Source organism: Salmo salar, chromosome 01 (assembly GCF_965601325.2).
Source record: "Salmo salar chromosome 01, fSalSal1, whole genome shotgun sequence".
Taxonomy (NCBI): domain Eukaryota; kingdom Metazoa; phylum Chordata; class Actinopteri; order Salmoniformes; family Salmonidae; genus Salmo; species Salmo salar.
In genome coordinates, this window is record NC_138291.1 from 56,011,738 (window position 1) to 56,030,318 (window position 18,581).

Consider the following 18,581-nt stretch of genomic DNA (forward strand, 5'->3'; position numbering starts at 1 on the left):
CAGGATGAGCCTGCAGGAAGGGTACCACATGAGGGAGGAGGATGTCTTCCTTGTAACGAACAGCGTTGAGATTGCCTGCAATGACAACAAACTCAGTCCGATGATGCTGTGACGCACTGCCCCAGACCATGATGGACCCTCCACCTCCAAACCGATCCCGCTCCAGAGTACAGGCCTCGGTGTAACGCTCATTGCTTCGACGATAAACGCGAATCCGACCATCACACTTGGTGAGACAAAACCGTGACTGGTCAGTGAAGAGCACTTTTTGCTAGTCCTGTCTGGTCCAGCGACGGTGGGTTTGTGCCCATAGGCAACGTTGTTGCCTGTGATGTCTGGTGAGGACCTGCCTTACAAGCCCTCAGTCCAGCCTCCCTCAGCCTATTGAGGACAGTCTGAGCACTGATGGAGGGATTGTGCATTACTGGTGTAACTCGGGCAGATGTTGCCATCCTGTACCTGTCCTGCAGGTGTGATATTCGGATGTACCGATCCTGTGCAGGTGTTGTTACACGTGGTCTGCCACTGCGAGGATGATCAGCTGTCCATCCTGTCTCCCTGTAGCGCCGTCATAGACGTCTCACAGTACAGACATTGCAATTTATTGCCCTGGCCACATCTGCAGTCCTCACGCCTCCTTGCAGCATGCCTAAGGTATGTTCACGCAGATGAGCAGGGACCTTTTGGGATCTTTCTTTTGGTGTTTTTCAGAGTCAGTAGAAAGGCCTCTTTAGTGTCCTAAGTTTACATAACTGTGACCTTAATTGCCTACCGTCTGTAAGCTGTCAGTGTCTTAACGACCGTTCCACAGGTGCATGTTCATTTAATTGTTTATGGTTCATTGAACAAGCATGGGAAACAGAGTTTAAAACTTCTTATGGATCAAATCCCGTTAGCGGAATCGATTTGACAACATCCGGTGAAATTGCAGTGCGCGAAATTCAAAAAGAATTATTAGAAATATCATACATTCACAAGTGCAATAAACCAAATTAAAGCTTAAACCCTTTACAATGAAGATCTGTGAAGTTATTTGGATTTTTACGAATTATCTTTGAAAGACAGGGTCCTGAAAAAGGGACTTCTTTTTTTGCTGAGTTTATGCATGCATGTATGTACGTACGTACGTACATGCATACATACATACACTACCGGTCAAAAGTTTTAGAACACCTACTTATTCAAGGGTTTTTCTTTATTTTCTACATTGTAGAAAAATAGTCAAGACATCAAAACTATGAAATAACACATATGGGGTGGGATGCACCAATATGGATTAACTCTTAAACCTTTTAACCCAATTTATCAATTTTTCTTGTTGCACCAAATTTTAAACCTAGTTTTAAATGAATCCTAGTGAAATTAAATCCTTCCTCTAATCTAAGTTTAGTTTTCACTTTAAACCTAGATTAAATTTAAGCCTGTTGCTCAATAAATTAAAAATGTATAAATGTAGATTGGAGATACATTCTAAACGGAGGTGGTTTAACTGATAATATTTACTGTGGAGAGACCAAAACTAATTCCTCAGAGAATAATTAGACAAGTTGAATCATGTTGAGTTTTCTGATAATTAACTAATTATCAGTAGGCTATTTACGTGCACATTTTGTACAACAATTGAATTGGTGCTTATGATATGCCTAGCCTTGGTACGAATGATGTTAAGCAACATGCTGTAAAGGGCCTGATAATGATAACATTGTAGTGAAGTAACATGATCGTTAGTTTTAACGTGCATTATAGGCATTGCTATTTACCAGTTATTTATGCTTACTAAATAATGGTGGGTCAAGTTGTCTGTCGTCATCATCGTCGTCATAGGAGTTACAGAGAGGGGCAAACTGCTGGGAAATCTCGCATCTATTCTGGGTGATAGGATCAATTCCCTTGGACAGAGGTCCCCCTCCGGCTCCGGTCAGAAATAGCCCACGCTTCTCCTCTGCCGCATCAATTTTGGATTTCGCTTGTCATTTTTTTCCAGCACTGTTTCATCTGATTTGGGTCCCTCTTCTCTTTAAATCTGTGTTGATCCATTACATTTGTTGCATGAAATGGCCCAGGTGTCGGTCTTCTTTTTGACAGTCGTGTTGTCGTCGGTCTTCTTTTTGACAGTCGTGTTGTCTGTCTTTTTAATCCTCCAGTACATTAGAAAATATCTCCATCAGCCCCGACAAGAGGTTTTTTTCCACAAGCCGAGAAATCTGAACTGCTTTGACGTGCCATGATCAGGTGGTTAGCGGACAAATAATGGCTAAACAACGTTAAGTAATGACAATAAATAACATTGTATGCTAGCTAGCTTGGTTTATAAACTAGCTAGCTACAGTAGCTAACGTTAGCTAAAGAATTAGTTCTGTCTAGTACTGGCAAATAACAGATTTTATTTCAAATCAGCCAACCCATGACAACCTTTCACAATGGAGATGTAGTAGTTCTAATTGTTATTATCTTATCAACGAACAGCAATGTGTGGCTTCATTTGTCAAGTAGGCTAGTTACTTCGTTTCAACTCATGAAATACATCATATATTGGTGTAGCAGGTCACCAATCATAGTTTAAAACCGATAATTTTAAATCTGGATCAATGGATCTATGATTAAGTGGTGCAACACATCTGATGAATTATAAACCTAGATTAGCTCAAATCCTATATTATTTCACCCATGAAATCATATATTAACCAAAAAAAATAAAAAAAAAAAAAAGTGTTAAATAAATCAAAATTTGAGATTCTTCAAATAGACGCCCTTTGCCTTGATGACAGCTCTGCACACTATTGGCATTCTCTCAACCAGCTTCATGAGGTAGTCACCTGGAATGCATTTCAATTAACAGGTGTGCCTTCTTAAAAGTTAATTTGTGGAATTTCTTTTCTTCTTAATGCGTTTGGGCCAATCAGCTGTGTTGTGACAGGGTATGCGTGGTATACAGAAGATAGCCCTATTTGGTAAAAGACCAAGTCCATATTATAGCAAGAACAGCTCAAATAAGCAAAGAGAAATGACAGTCCATCATTACCTTAAGATATGAAGGTCAGTCAATATGGAACATTTCAAAAAATTTGAAAGTTTCTTCAAGTGCAGTCACAAAACCAATCAAGCGCTATGATGAAACTGGCACTCATGAGGACTGCTACAGGAATGGAAGACCCAGTTACCTCTGCTGCAGAGGACAAGTTCATTAGAGTTACCTGCCTCCTAAATTGCAGCCCAAATAAATGCTTCACAGCGTTCAAGTAACAGACATCTCAACATCAACTGTTCAGAGGACACTGCATGAATCAGGCCTTCATGGTCCATTGCTGTAAAGAAACCACTACTAAAAGTACACCAATAAGAAGAAGAGACTTGCTTGGGCCAAGAAACACGAGCAATGGACATTAGACCGGTGGAAATGTGTCCTTTGGTCTGGAGTCTAAATTGGAGATTTTTGGTTCCAACCGCCGCGTCTTCGCGAGACACGGTGTGGTTGAACGGATAATCTCCGGATGTGTATTTCCAACCGTAAAGCATGGAGGAGGTGATGTTATGGTGTGGTGGTGTTTTGCTGGTAACACTGTCGGTGATTTATTTAATTCAAGGCACACTTAACCAGCATGGCTACCACAGCATTCTGCAGTGATACGCCATCCCATCTGGTTTGCGCTTAGTGGGACTATCATTTGTTTTTCAGCTGGACAATGACCCAACACACCTCCAGGCTGTGTAAGAGCTATTTGACCAAGAAGGAGAGTGATGGATTGCAGCATCAGATGACCTGGCCTCCACAATCCCGACCTCAACCAAATTGAGATGGTTTGGGATGAGTTGGAACGCAGAGCAAAGGAAAAGCAGCCATCAAGTGCTTAGCATGTGGGAACTCCTTCAAGACTGTTGGAAAAGCCTTCCAGGTGAAGCTGGTTGAGAGAATGCTAAGAGTGTGCAAAGCTTTCATCAAGGCAAAGGGTGGCTACTTTGAAGAATCTAAAATATAATTGGATGTGTTTAACACTTTTTTGGGCAACCATTCTCTTGCTCATTGTGGACTGACCGTCCGCGGACATTGAAATTTGGTCAGTCCGCAGATGCACAGACGCCTGGACCACAGATGTCTGGACCGGCCTTAATTTGGCCGGATCATCTGAACCAATCATACACGTATATGTTTCACAAGTTTGGACAGTACAGTAGAGCACAGTAAAGAAAATGTATGATCGTTCAGATCAGTACATTGCAGTACAGTAGATCACAGTAAAGAACAGTAGCATATAGCACGCTAGAGTAGAGTTCAGTACAGTACACAAGGCATACTAGAGTTGAGTACACTATAAATTGGGGGGGGGGGGGGGGGGGGGGGTTGATACAGTTAGAAATCGGGGTATTATCTTGACAATATCATATTGTTTTGACAATATCGCAATATTATGCATTAGTTGGCCTTCACCTAAACCAAAATTCCAGTATTTTCCCTTCAAGATTATTTTAAAATTAGGTAGGCAATTTGTTTTCAGCGCTTTTATTTCCATGACTGATGAAAATGAATTTTCTCATGGCTCTCTTGCTCCTCTGCAGCAGACATATGGTGAGCAATATGTTTCGACCATCGAATCACAATACATATAGAAATGTAGATCGTATCGGTACCTAAGTATTGTGATAATATCATATTGTGAGGTCCCTGACAATTCCCAGCCCTATACTGAACTTTACTGTACTCTTTTATGTCCAAACTTGTGAAACAGACAGCTATGATTGGTTCAGATTTGGTCCGGTACAACCAAATTTGGTCTTGTTTGGTGGTGGAGCTCATTAAAATAATAGTCAGTGTGTAGAATAATTACCCAAATATGCAAAGGAGGATATAACATATTTCTACCTTTTGTACCTATTTAGGATATATTACCATGAAGAGAATGACATTCATATCCATAATTTTGCATTTCTGTGTAGTACAGATCAGGGACCGATTATGAAATTCTGTTACAGAGGGTAAATCCACTTCACTTACAATAACCAAAATAAAAAAATGTCACGTCATAGCTGACATCCCATTCTTTCAGCAGACATATTTAATCCTGATTCGGAGCAGATATTTAACATAAATTGAGAGATTTTACCAAAATTCTGATACCAAACTTCGCACCTGCAAAGTTCCTCCAACAAATGTGTCTTCGTAAAAATTTTTTTTTTTTTTAAATAATAATCTGTGTAAATTGTTTAAAGTAGTCCTTGTGCATAGAGTTGTATGGTTTGTTAAACTTTGAAATCAATGGTTGTTGCTGAGTCTCACCGCAATTCCGTTACTGTGGAATTGCCCATATAGTTATTTAAAAAAATATACACTAACCCTACAATAGGCCTAGTTATAACAAACATGTAGCCAATCAAATGTTTAGCGTTTTTTAGGGGGGGGGGGGGGCGACTTCAACAACGTCTACACCAGGCCTGGGCAATTCATTTCCATGGAGAGCCACATTAGAATATATTCTAGCCATCGTGGGCCAGAATCATATTACAGGATTCTACATCATGTGTATGACTGTGTTGGCAGATATATCTACTGTAAATCACGTCCAGATATGCTACTTATTTAACTTTTTTAACATGCACAGAAATAAAAAACATCCATGTTCTCCTTGTGATTGGTATTTTCATTATTAAACATGCAATGAACTACATGGAGGGCATTCAGCACAAGAAAGAGAGCTCAACATTACATTTAAACTACTCAATCAGTGTGAGGATTGAAGCCTCTGATGGGCATTGACTAGAGCAGTGAAGTCAGATATAGTTTCTGACGTCGCTATGCGTAGGACTGCTGAGAGGTGAGTCAGTAAGAGATTATCTGTGCCTTGACTTGTTATATTTCATCACTGAAAATGTCTGTTCACATACATAGGTTGACCCAAACAGTACAAACATCGGAGCGACGACTAATCTTTGTTTTGTTCATCAAGAGATGCATGAAACCTTGTCAGTGACATTGTTTTGAATAGTTCTCCAATCACTGCATCAGACTGAAGATGGATAAGCTCAAGTTGCAGGTCAGTGGGAGCGTTATCCACATTGAAGAGGAAAGGAGAGGAAACCAACACCATGTCATTTTCCAACACTTTGAAAATCCTCAAAATGAACAGAAAACTCACCGTTCAAAGCACACAGAAGCGATGTATACGTCTCCCACTGGTCATCTGATAGGGAACAGACTAGTAGTGTCAGAAGTTTGGTGAGATTGTTGGCTTCTACTTGGAGGGTCAGGAGGAGTAATTTTCCCTTGAAGGCTTTGACAAGGCTGTACATCTGATGTGCAAAAAGGCCCTTCCTCGTAGTTTGGAATTCAGTTCATTCATGAGGCCATGATGTCCACGGAGAAGGCAAGATCAGCCAACCATTCATTATGTTGAGGGGAATCCACACATATTCCTTTCATTTGTAAAAACTCACCAATCTCCGACTTCAGGTCCCACACCCTTTTAAGCACCTTCACCAAACTCAGCCATCTCACGTTTGTGTGGTAGGGGAGATCAACATGATCCAACTCTGTCTCTTCCAAAAGTGAGACAAACTGCCTGTGGTTTAAAGATTTTGCTCTTATGAAGTTCACCACTTTAGTGACTGTATCCACAACATGGCTCATTTTCAGAACACGTTTACAGAGCACCTCTTGATGAATAATGCAATGCAGGAAAACATTCCTATCTATGTTCAGCTCAGCTACTTGATCTTGTATCCTTTGCAAAAGGCCAACGTTTTTTTTCCAGTCAAGTTTGGGCACCCATCAGTGGTCACACTGGATAAACTTTTGAAAACTCAGTCCCAGCTTGCCACACTCTTATTATCCTCCTCCAATAAATCTTTCCCTGTGGTTGTGGTCTTCATTGACTGCACTAAAGCAAGCTCCTCTGTAATTTCAAAGTCTGGGGTTATGCCTCCTAAGAATATCAACAACTGCGCCGCGTCACGTGCATCACTGCTCTCATCCAGGGCCAAGGAGAAATCCTGTACCTTGTCTTTCACCTGTTGTTCCATATTCTCTGCGATGAACAATGGCACGGCGTGTTGAGGACGTCTTGACAGGGAAACATTTTCAAACAGCTCTTTCTTGTCGGGGCAAAGTATTGCTGCAGAGTCAATTAAGTATTCTTTAATGAATTAGCGAATGGTTTATGTTTAGCAATTTTATTGGACAGTACATAGCTAGCTCTTGCAATTCCATGATTTGCTGAACGCAGTTTTGTGAAAAGTCCTTGCTGCTTTTGCAACTGAGAAAGCAACTCTTTCGATGCACTTGCCCTCTGCTCAGAAGACATATTCCTATATTTCTCTGCATGCTTTGTCTGGAAGTGTCGGGACAAGTTGTAGTCTTTCAAGACAGCGATGCTCTCTTTGCACACTAAGCACACAGCTTTCCCTGATACCTCAATAAAGAAATATTTCGATGTCCACTCTTGCTGGAACACCCTACATTGATTGTCTACTTTCCTTTTCTTGTGTAGACTAGGCCCGGGCCGGATTCAGCACCAAGGACAGCGATCGAAATTCCTGCGATTGGACAGTTAGGTCCAACAGATGAAAGTGTAAGATACTATTGTTTTACAAAATGATCAAGGAAAAACAATAACTTGATGTCCCTGAACATACTTCCTACAGTCACTGACACCTTTCATTCAATGGGAATCGTACATAGGCCTACTGAGTCCAAACTTTTCACAGAAGCTGCATGGACAAAAATAATGTCCAATAAAAAAAATTAAAGAGGAATGTCTGTTGACAGTTTTGCTGATTTTCCTTTTTTAATAAAACAATACCAATTAGGCTACTGTGTGCCTCCGCTGGTAAAAATCGATGCCATAACCAATTACGTTACTGCTAAGACAAGCTTTTGGTGTGTCTTAAATATCACCAGTAGCGCTGCTTGAAATTGGCACACATTAAGGGCACACCTAAAATATTTCCACCCCTCAGCGCAAGCGAGCTGATATAAGGCAGGTAAATTACCAATCCTGGCACCAGGGTTGGAAAACAGCAGAGCGCGCGTTTGACACTAGTACCGCCTTAACATCAGCTGATCCCCTAATGTTAGATTCTGCCAAATAGGTCACAAAACACCAGAACTTGTGATCTCAACACAAAGCCTGTATTTGTTTCATGTGTGTAATTAAAAAAACATCACAAACAACTTACAGTCAAAGAGTCCATCCAAATGCCCAAATTCAACATCTGGAGTCTGGAAAAACATTTAATGTTTCAATGTCACTGCACGCCCACTAAAAACATGCCCAGTGTTTACTAGTTGAATGTACATTATGGCTCACATTAAAAGTCTGTTCTAAAAACAATAGCCTAGTATCCATAAGACACCCATAACTCAGCAGTCATGACAGGCAGTCTAATAACAGCCAGAGTGAAAAAACCCTTAGAGGCTCTTGAAATGTTGACACAACACTGAAAGTGATACAACTTGTTTGGAGTTGTAGCGTTCATATAAAAAGGTCAGTATTAACACGGAATTATGAAGAAAAAAAACACAGCTCTTATTCCTAACTGGGCTTACTTTGCAATTCTGTTCCAACACATCCAATTGTCATTGTACTGCTTACACTGTACTTAGGTTTAGCGTCTGTGGTACTCCATAGTCATTGCAATTTACTTAAAGGAAATACACAGTAAAAAGAACATGGTAAAGCGTTATCAAAGATTCTATTGGATGCTGAAGTTGTAGGAGCAGCCGAAGCAAAGACCATAACAACAAGTAGTTTGCCAAATATGCCTCTATGATCATCAAGTTAGCCATTCTAAGTTGAAAGGGTCATGAAAATGATGAACCAGCAGCTATTAGAAGGAAACTAGGATATAAACAGGTTTATTTAATACAGCATGAGAAACTTCAACAAAACTCTAATTCAAATAATCTACAGTCTACTCCACAACATGTCGGTTTCACTTTGTACATATTTACTATGATTGGCCTACAGGCTATACCTGTCAAGAAAATGCATCCAAATCCTTCTCACTGGACCCATACTGAATAGCAGATACAGTGCCTTCAGAAAGTATTCATAGCCCTTGACATATTCCACATTTTGTGTTACAGCCAGAATTCAAAATGGAATAAATATAAAATGAACAAAAATGTAAAACGCAACAATGTCATTTAATGAAATCAGTCAATATAAATAAATGCATTAGGCTGTAATCTATGGATTTCACATGACTGGGAATACAGATATGCATCTGTTGGTCAGATTCCTTAAAAAAATAAAGTAGGGGCATGGATCAGAAAACCAGTCAGTATCTGGTGTGACAACAATTTTACTAATGCAGCACGACACATCTCCTTCATATAGAGTTGATCAGGCTGTTGATTGTGGCCTGTGGAATGTTGTCCCACTCCTCTTCAACGGCTGTGCGAAGTTGTTGGATATAGGCTTGAACTGGAACACGCTGTCGTACACGTTGATCCAGAGCATCCCAAACATGTTCAACGGGTGACATGTCTGGTGAGTATGCAGGCCATGGAAGAACTGGGACATTTTCAGCTTCCAAACATTTTACAGATCCTTGCGACATTGGGCCATGCGTTATGTTGAAGCAGGAGGTGATGGCGGTGCATGAATGGCACGTCAATGGGCCTCAGGATCTCGTCACAGTATCTCCGTGCATTCAAATTGTCATTGATAAAGTGCACTTACTTGTGTTCATTGTCCATAGCTTATGCCTGCCCATACCACAACCCCACCATGGGGCACCCTGTTCACAACGTTGACATCAGCAAACCACTCACCCACACGAAGCCATCTGCCCAGTACAGTTGAAACCGGGATTTATCCGTGAAGAGCACACTTATCTGGCATGCCAGTGGCCATCGAAGGTGAACATTTGCCCAGTGAAGTCTGTTACGACGCCGAACTGCAGTCAAGTCAAAAGACCCTGGTGAGAATGGGAAGCAAGCAGATGAAATTCCCCAAGACAATTTCTACACAAACTATTCGGTTCTGCAAACCCACAGTTTCATCAGCTGTCTGGGTGGCTGGTCTCAAATGATCCTGCAGGTGAAGAACCCTGATGTGGAGGTCCTGGGTTGGTGTGGTTACACGTGGTCTGCGGTTGTAAGACCGGTTGGTCGTACTGCCAAATTCTCAAAAACGATGTTGGAGGTGGCTTATGGTAGAGAAATTAACATTAAATTCTTTGGCAACAGCTCTGCTGGACATTCCTGCACACTCCCTGAAAACTTGAGACTTCTGTGGCATTGTGTTGTGTGACAAAACTGCACATTTGTGTGGCCTTTTATTGTTCCCAGCACAGGGTGCACCTGTGTAATGATCATTCTGTTTATTTAGCTTCTTGATATGCCACACCTGTCTGGTAGATGGATTAACTTGGCAAAGACGAAATGCTCACTAAAGGGATGTAAACAAATTTGTGCACAACATTTGAGAGAGAAAAATACATTTTAGCAAATTATTGAAAATGAAATATACAGAAATTTAATTTACATAAGTATTCACACCCCCGAGTCAATATGTTAGAATCTCCTTTGGCAGCAATTACAGCTGTGAATCTTTCTGGGTAAGTCCAAGAGCTTTCCACACCTGGATTGTACAATATTTGCACTTTATTTGTTTTTTAATTCTTCAAGCTCTGTCAAGTAGGTTGTTGATCATTGCTAGACAGCCATTTTCAAGTCTTTTCAAAGATTTTCAAGACGATTTAAGTCAAAACTGTAATTAAGTTAATTTCTTTACCACATTTTTTGCAAACAGGATGCATGTGTTGGAATATTTTTATTGTGGAGTAACTACAATGTTGTTGATCTATTTTCAGGTCTCTCCTATCACAGCCATTAAAATCTAACTATTTCCAAGGTCACCATTGGCCTCATGGTGAAATCCCTGAGCGGTTTCTTTATTCTCCGGCAACCGAGTTAGGAAGGATGCCTGTATCTTTGTAGTGACTGGGTGTATTGATACACCATCCAAAGTGTAATTAATAACTTCATCATGCTCAAAGGGATATTCACTGCTTTAAATATTTTTACCCATCTACCAATAGGTGCCCTTTTTGCGAGGCATTGGAAAACCTCCCTGGTCTTTGTGGTTAAACCTGCGTTTTAAAATCACTGCTCGACTAAAGGACCTTACAGAAACATTATATATGTGGGCTACAGAGATGAGACAGTCATTAAAAAAAATTATGTTAGATACTATTATTGCACACTTATGTGATTTGTTATGCACATTTTTACTCCTGAACTTATTTAGGATTGCCTTAACAAAGGGGTTGAATAGTTATTGACTCAAGACATCTCAGCTTTTCATTGAATTAATTTGTGAACATTTCTAAAAACGTAATTATTTGACATTATGGACTATTGTGTGTAGGCCAGTGACACAAAATATCAATTTAATACATTTTTCATTCAGGCTGTAACAATATGGAAAAAGTAAATGGGTGTGAATACTTTCTGAAGGCAATGTATATGTTGCCCATCTGAACGCATGAGGAAAATGTACTATCTATGGACAAACAGACAAAAAAAAATACACCTATATCTCTATTTTTAAAAAAATGTTTTTTTTACAAAATAGTGTACTTCTATGAGAATTTAAAGCCCCTAGGTGAAAGTCAAAACAGGCACGCTAAATCTCCGCCTCCACTCCTTAGCTATGTCACAATAATGTTTTCAAGTAGTCTAGGCCATGATGGTAGACTACTACTACCATTTTACAGCAAGCTGCAGGACAGAATGATCGATGTAACCCGAGGCAACGTCCCAACAAATCGTTTTTTCCCCAAATCACTGTTAGTGAAATGATAGAGGCTACAAACATGATCAATCTTGACGGCTATAGAGGCCCACGCTGTGGTTGTGTTCATAGAGTGAAGTAAGGTATGTTACTTACGACGCTATAATAAAAGACTACCTGACATATCGAGGGCCCAGGGAACACAAATTGAAAGCGGCATTGTTGAATACATTGTAACCAACACATGAGGACAACATTCACATTAGTTACAAAGAAATAGTGTAGCAGACACCGTGTTTCAAGCTGTCGCAGGCGCAGCAACTCACATCTTCAAAGAGCGATCCAACGTTGGCTGTCACGAGCAATATTCCCGAGCCTGCTGTCACCTTCCCCGCCATAACTCTTTCAGAATCAAAAGTGTACCGGACTTTGACTGTTTTAGAATTTAAAGTAGCACAAGTCGTTAAATGTTTGAGGCTGATTCGGTTAAAATACTGAGGAAAATACTGCAGCCAGGTTTGTGACCGCTCTGCTCGCTCATACTAGCAAGGCTCGTGCATCTAGTTGCTTGCTGAAGGTCTGCTGATGTTTTTGCCTACTTTTTCACATTAACCGCCATCGTAAAAGTTTCCGTTTTAATCCATAGCGACTGCTGGCCTCTGGTTCATTTCAACGTGGAGTGTTTTTCCCTGGCTTTTGCAGTGAAAAAGTCTCACTCGTAAGCCGCGACTCAGTCAGGACCATTGCCTTTGATTGTTTAGAGAGGATAGGCTAGAGTCCTTCACTGTCCTGACGTCACCAAGCGAATGTAAAGATGGAGCTTTTTTAAAAGGGCAACGCACCGCTAGACACGCCGAGCAAGAGATTGCCTTTCAGAGCGCTTGCAAAAAGGCCACTTGACTTGTTGTTGCTCAATAAAAACAATTCACCTAAAATGGGGGGGATATAACTGTCCTACCTAAACAATTGAATGCCCTATGTATGAAGCTTCTGTCATAACAATGTCATAACAAAGACAGGTTATTACTAACCTTCTGTAGTGACACAGAAGCTACATGATAGAAAACTGTGCTGGTCAGCTTATTAGCAAGGTGAAAGCACTATAGTCAACACCTTACCTAAAAACGGGGTTGTTATTAGAAATTGCAAGCAACTGGTGTTGCAGCTGCAGTGTGCTTGAGTCAGTGTAGGAGATATGAACGGCCTACATCATTTTCTTATTGCAGATTACACTATCTTTACTGTTCTTTTCTAAACCAGTAGTTATTGTTGACCTGATAATAGATACATTGTTTGTTTTCCAATTTACATATATGCCTAGATAGGGTTGGCATTGAGTAGCGTATATAGGCTACCATCATTTCTACATCTACAAGCTGGGAAATTGAAACGTTTACCTCTTTAAGAGACCAGTGCCTCCTCCCATGCCATTTCATTGTATGAAGTTGGTGGGGCCCACCTGACTTTTTTTTTTCTTCCAAAGTTATCAAAGTGGTTAGAGGCCTTTTTAATCTCTAATCGTCATTCAGTTTTAAGATGGTTTCTCAATGCTCATTCAAAATGTACCTAAAAGACAACAAGTTTGTGAAGGCCTTGCAACCTTCATCTTACTAAATGGCCCATGACATAAAAGTGATTTGCTGTTACACGCCATTACCTCCCCTAATGGTCTGGAGGAACAAGTGAGGTCACAAATTGGCCTCTTCGCTCAAATAGTTCTCGGCTGGCAAGAATGTCAGATACATGAGAACATACAAGAACCAATCAGGGAGGGTCATATTTTGTGAGGAGATGACAAGATGGTGGAGGCATGATCCAAACGGGAGGGGAGATAAGCAAACGGGGACACGGTGGAAGTTCCTTAATGTTTTGGTGTTTCCACCTTTGGGGGTTGTGGGATAGTGGGGAAGGATACATGGCTCATTGAGATTTTGTGAAGAGAGCAAGAAGATTATCACCATACATTGTTCAGTGTCAACAGCTGTGTCTGGCAGTGTGTGTGTGTGTGTGTGTGTCAATGACTGTATATGAATGGACAAAACCACTGATCACATGACACCATTCATTTTTATGTGAAGACTCAATAGCACATTGAAGCCAAATTAAAACTGTCCAGATGGTGTCTAATGGAGACAGAACTCGCGCAGATGGAGCTAATCCAGGAAGTGACGTTGCAGGCTAGCTCAGTGAGTGGCTGCAGTCCAAACACATTATTTTTACCCCTTCAGCCCTTGCGCTATCCACTTTCCCTTGAGGGAATCCCCGTCGAAACCGGATACAGTTTGATTGCCATCTTAAGTGGAAGTCCAATTCACTAACGTTGCTCCCTCGGCCCTTTAGAAATCGAGGGAGTGATTGAACAACTTTGGTCACTTATGGGGTTGATATGACCCACAATTCAATGCAAACTGTAGTCACATGTCAAACTCTGGTGGAAGTGAAATGTCAAATGTAATCAACAAGGCTGCAATTTCAGCATGTCAGAAAAAAGTATGAAGCTAGCTTGCAAAAATAATATTGGGGTCACTTAGAAATGTCCTTGTTTTTGAAAGAAAAATAAATAAATTGTTCAGTAAAATAACATCACATTGATCAAAAATATAGTGTAGACTTTGTTAATGTTGTAAATGACTATTGTAGCTGTAAATGGCAGATTTTTAAAGGAATATCTACATACAGTTGAAGTTGGAAGTTTATATACACCTTAGCTAAATACATTTATACTCAGTTTTTCACAATTCCTGACATTTAATCCTAGTAAGAATTCCTTGTCTTAGGCCAGTTAGGATCACCACTTTATTTTAAGAATGTGAAATGTCAGAATAATAGTAGAGAGAATGATTTATTTCAGCTTTTATTTCTTTCATCACATTCCCAGTGGGTCAGAAGTTTACATACACTCAATTAGTATTTGGTAGCATTGCCTTTAAATTGTTTAACTTGGGTCAAACGTAACGGGTAGCCTTCCACAAGCTTCCCACAATAAGTTGGGTGAATTTTGGCCCATTCCTCCTGACAGAGCTGGTGTAACTGAGTCAGGTTTGTAGGCCACCTTGCTCGCAGACGCTTTTTCAGTTCTGCCCACAAATTTTCTATAGGATTGAGGTCAGGGCTTTGTGATGGCCCCTCCAATACCTTGACTTTGTTGTCCTTAAGCCATTTTGCCACAACTTTGGAAGTATGCTTGGGGTCATTGTCCATTTGGAAGACCCGTTTGCGACCAAGCTTCAACTTCCTGACTGATGTCTTGAGATGTTGCTTCAATATATCCACATAATTTTCCTCCTCATGATGCCATCTATTTTGTAAAGTGCACCAGTCCCTCCTGCAGCAAAGCATCCCCACAACATGACGCTGCCACCCCCGCGCTTCACGGTTGGGATGGTGTTCTTCAGCTTGCAAGCCTCCCCTTTTTCCTCCAAACATAACAATGGTCATTATGGCCAAACAGTTCTATTTTTGTTTCATCAGACCAGAGGACATTCCTCCAAAAAGTACCATCTTTGTCCCCATGTACAGTTGCAAACCGTAGTTTGGCTTTTTTTGGGCAGTTTTGGAGCAGTGGCTTCTTCCTTGTTGAGCAGCCTTTCAGGTTACTCATTTTAATGTGGATATAAATACTTTTGTACCTGTTTCCTCCAGCATCTTCACAAGGTCCTTTGCTGTTGTTCTGGTTTGATTTGCACTTTTCGCACCAAGGTACGTTCATCTCTAGGAGACAGGACGCTTCTCCTTCCTGAGCGGTATGATGGCTGTGTGGTCCCATGGTGTTTATACTTGCGTACTATTGTTTGTGACAGATGAACTTGGTACCTTCAGGATGAACCAGACTTGTGGAGACCTACAATTTTTTTTCTGAGGTCTTGGCTGATTTCTTTTGATTTCCCCATGATGTCAAGCAAAGAGGCACTGAGTTTGAAGGTAGGCCTTGAAATACATCCACAGGTACACCTTCAATTGACTCAAATGATGTCAATTAGCCTATCAGAAGCTTCTAAAATCATGACATAATTTTCTGGAATTTTCCAAGCTGTTTAAAGGCACAGTCAACTTAGTGTATGTAAACCTCTGACCCACTGGAATTGTGATACAGTGAATTATAAGTGAAATAATCTGTCTGTAAACAATTGTTGGAAAAAGTACTTGTGTCATGCACACAGTAGATGTCCTAACCGACTTGCCAAAAACTATATTTTGTTAACAAGAAATTTGTGGAGTGGTTGAAAACGAGTTTTAATGACTCCAACCTAAGTGTATGTAAACTTCCGACTTCAACTGTAGGCTGCTGGCCTTCTAGGCAGAGTTCCTCTGTCCAGTGTCTGTGTTCTTTTGCCCATCTTAATCATTTATTTTTATTGGCCAGTCTGAGATATGGCTTTTTCTTTGCAACTCTGCCTAGAAGTCCACCATCCCAGAGTCGCCTCTTCACTGTTGACGTTGAGACTGGTATTTTTGTGGGTACTATTTAAGGAAGCTGCCAACTGAGGACTTGTGAGGCATCTGTTTCTAAAACTAGACACTCTAATGTACTTGTCCTCTTGCTCAGTTTTGCACTGGGGCCTCCCACTCCCCTTTCTATTCTGGTTAGAGCAAGTTTGCACTGTTCTGTGAAGGGAGTAGTACACAGCGTTGTACGGGATCTTCAGTTTATTGGCAATTTCTCGCATGGAATAGCCTTCATTTCTCAGAACAAGAATAGACTGACGAGTTTCAGAAGAAAGGTCTTTGTTTCTGGCCATTTTGAGCCTGTAATCAAACCCACAAATGATGTTGCTCCAGATACTCCACTAGTCTAAAGAAGGCTTGTTTTATTGCTTCTTTAATTTTTACATTTACATTTAAGTCATTTAGCAGACGCTCTTATCCAGAGCGACTTACAAAATGGTGCATTCACCTTATGATATCCAGTGGAACAACCACTTTACAATAGTGCATCTAAATATTTTAAGGGGGGGGGGGGGGGGTTAGAAGGATTACTTTATCCTATCCTAGGTATTCCTTAAAGAGGTGGGGTTTCAGGTGTCTCCGGAAGGTGGTGATTGACTCCGCTGTCCTGGCGTCGTGAGGGAGCTTGTTCCACCATTGGGGTGCCAGAGCAGCGAACAGTTTTGACTGGGCTGAGCGGGAACTGTGCTTCCTCAGAGGTAGGGGGGCCAGCAGGCCAGTGGTGGATGAACGCAGTGCCCTTGTTTGGGTGTAGGGCCTGATCAGAGCCTGAAGGTATGGAGGTGCCGTTCCCTTCACAGCTCCGTAGGCAATCACCATGGTCTTGTAGCGGATGCGAGCTTCAACTGGAAGCCAGTGGAGAGAGCGGAGGAGCGGGGTGACGTGAGAGAACTTGGGAAGGTTGAACACCAGACGGGCATCAGGACAACAGTTTTCAGCTGTGCTAACATAATTGCAAAAGGGTTTTCTAATGATCAATTAGCCTTTTAAAATTAATTAAATTAACTTGGATTAGCTAACACAAAGTGCCATTGGAACACAGGAGTGATGGTTGCTGATAATGGAACTCTGTACGCCTATGTAGATATTCCATAAACATTTGCCGTTTCCAGCTACAATAGTAATTTACAACATTAACAATGTCTACACTGTATTTCTGATCAATTTGATGTTATTTTAATGGACAAAACAATTGCTTTTCTTTCAAAAACAAAGACATTTCTAAGTGACCCCAAACTTTTGAACGGTAGTGTATATACATTGATTTTAGCATTGGCAAATTGACTTAGTCTCGTAGTGAGGAGCCTATAAAACGTTGCTAGATACATAAATATATTTTTTGCAATTCTGAAATGCATTGAAATAAATTACCAAACTATAAAACTAGCTAGCCAGCTATGGGTAACTGTAGCTATCTACCTGACAGGAGTGTTAGCTAGATACGTTAGCTTACTTGGTACATTAATAGCTTTAGGTTGGTTATTTTTAAGCTCAACTTGAAGATTTCCACCAAGGATGTTGCCTCTCCGATCATCGCTCTCCCTCACTTGGGCAAGGGACATTTAATGTACACTCGGATGTGACGATGTAAAACGTCATTCTAAGGGCTGAGGGTTTAGGGCGTGATGTTTCCAAGATGGTGTAGCAGTCAGACGTCTTTGTCTTCGTCTTGTCATGTCCCGTGTATATATATTTTTATATATTTTTTCTTCGCATGTATTTTTTTATATTTTTCTTAACCTTAACTTCAACATACTCTCCTGCAATCTGCCTCTCCCAATGTGATATGGATCTGCTATTTTCTTTACTTTTAACCGGAACCCCCAACAGAAGCTAGCCAGCTAACTAGCTACTAGCTAGTAGTCAGCTAGCCACTTCTAGCTGTCATCAGCTAACCTTTAGCCCGGACAACTCTTGCCAGTCTGCACAGCGCGATTCAAACCAGAGCAAATCGGACTTATTTTTCTCCATATCTCCGGATTCCTACCGCAAGCTCTGAACCTTCTCACCTGGATCATCGCAGCTAGCTAGCTGCTATCCGAGTGGCCACTCCTGGCTAACGTCTCTGTCCCGAAGCAAGAACCAATTAACCTGGAGCTAGCCTTTGCTAGGCCCATCTCCCGGCTAGGCCCATCTCCCGGCTAGCCTGCTAGCTGTCTAGAGAATATCGGACTGTTAGCTGAAGAGGCCCATCGGACAAATTCTTTGGCCACTATACCTATTTTGCCAATTGGCTTGGACCCTTTTACCACACGGAGCCCTGCTGATCCATCACGACTGGTCTGCCGACGTAACAGCACGAGGGGGCTACAACAGACTTCTTCTGTCGTGACGTCCCTCTAAGGCTCTTCTGCTAGCTTGCTAGCCCCGGCCCGCTAGCTGTCTGAATCGCCGTGTCTCCAG

At 41.1% G+C, this 18,581-nt stretch overlaps 1 protein-coding gene across 2 annotated transcripts in view; it reads right to left on the minus strand.

The window, feature by feature from the left end:
- Positions 1–12,514, minus strand: part of inpp5a (inositol polyphosphate-5-phosphatase A) — a 200,466-nt gene extending 187,952 nt beyond the window's left edge. Inside the window, exon 1 of one of the 2 annotated variants that reach the window (XM_014200229.3) lies at positions 12,059–12,514. In XM_014200229.3, coding sequence (XP_014055704.1) covers positions 12,059–12,130 — 72 coding nt within the window. In that variant the 5' untranslated portion in view covers positions 12,131–12,514. The remainder of the gene's footprint in view (positions 1–12,058) is intronic. The other variant, XM_014200220.3, reaches the window with a different exon arrangement.
- Between the last annotated feature and the right edge of the window lie 6,067 nt (positions 12,515–18,581).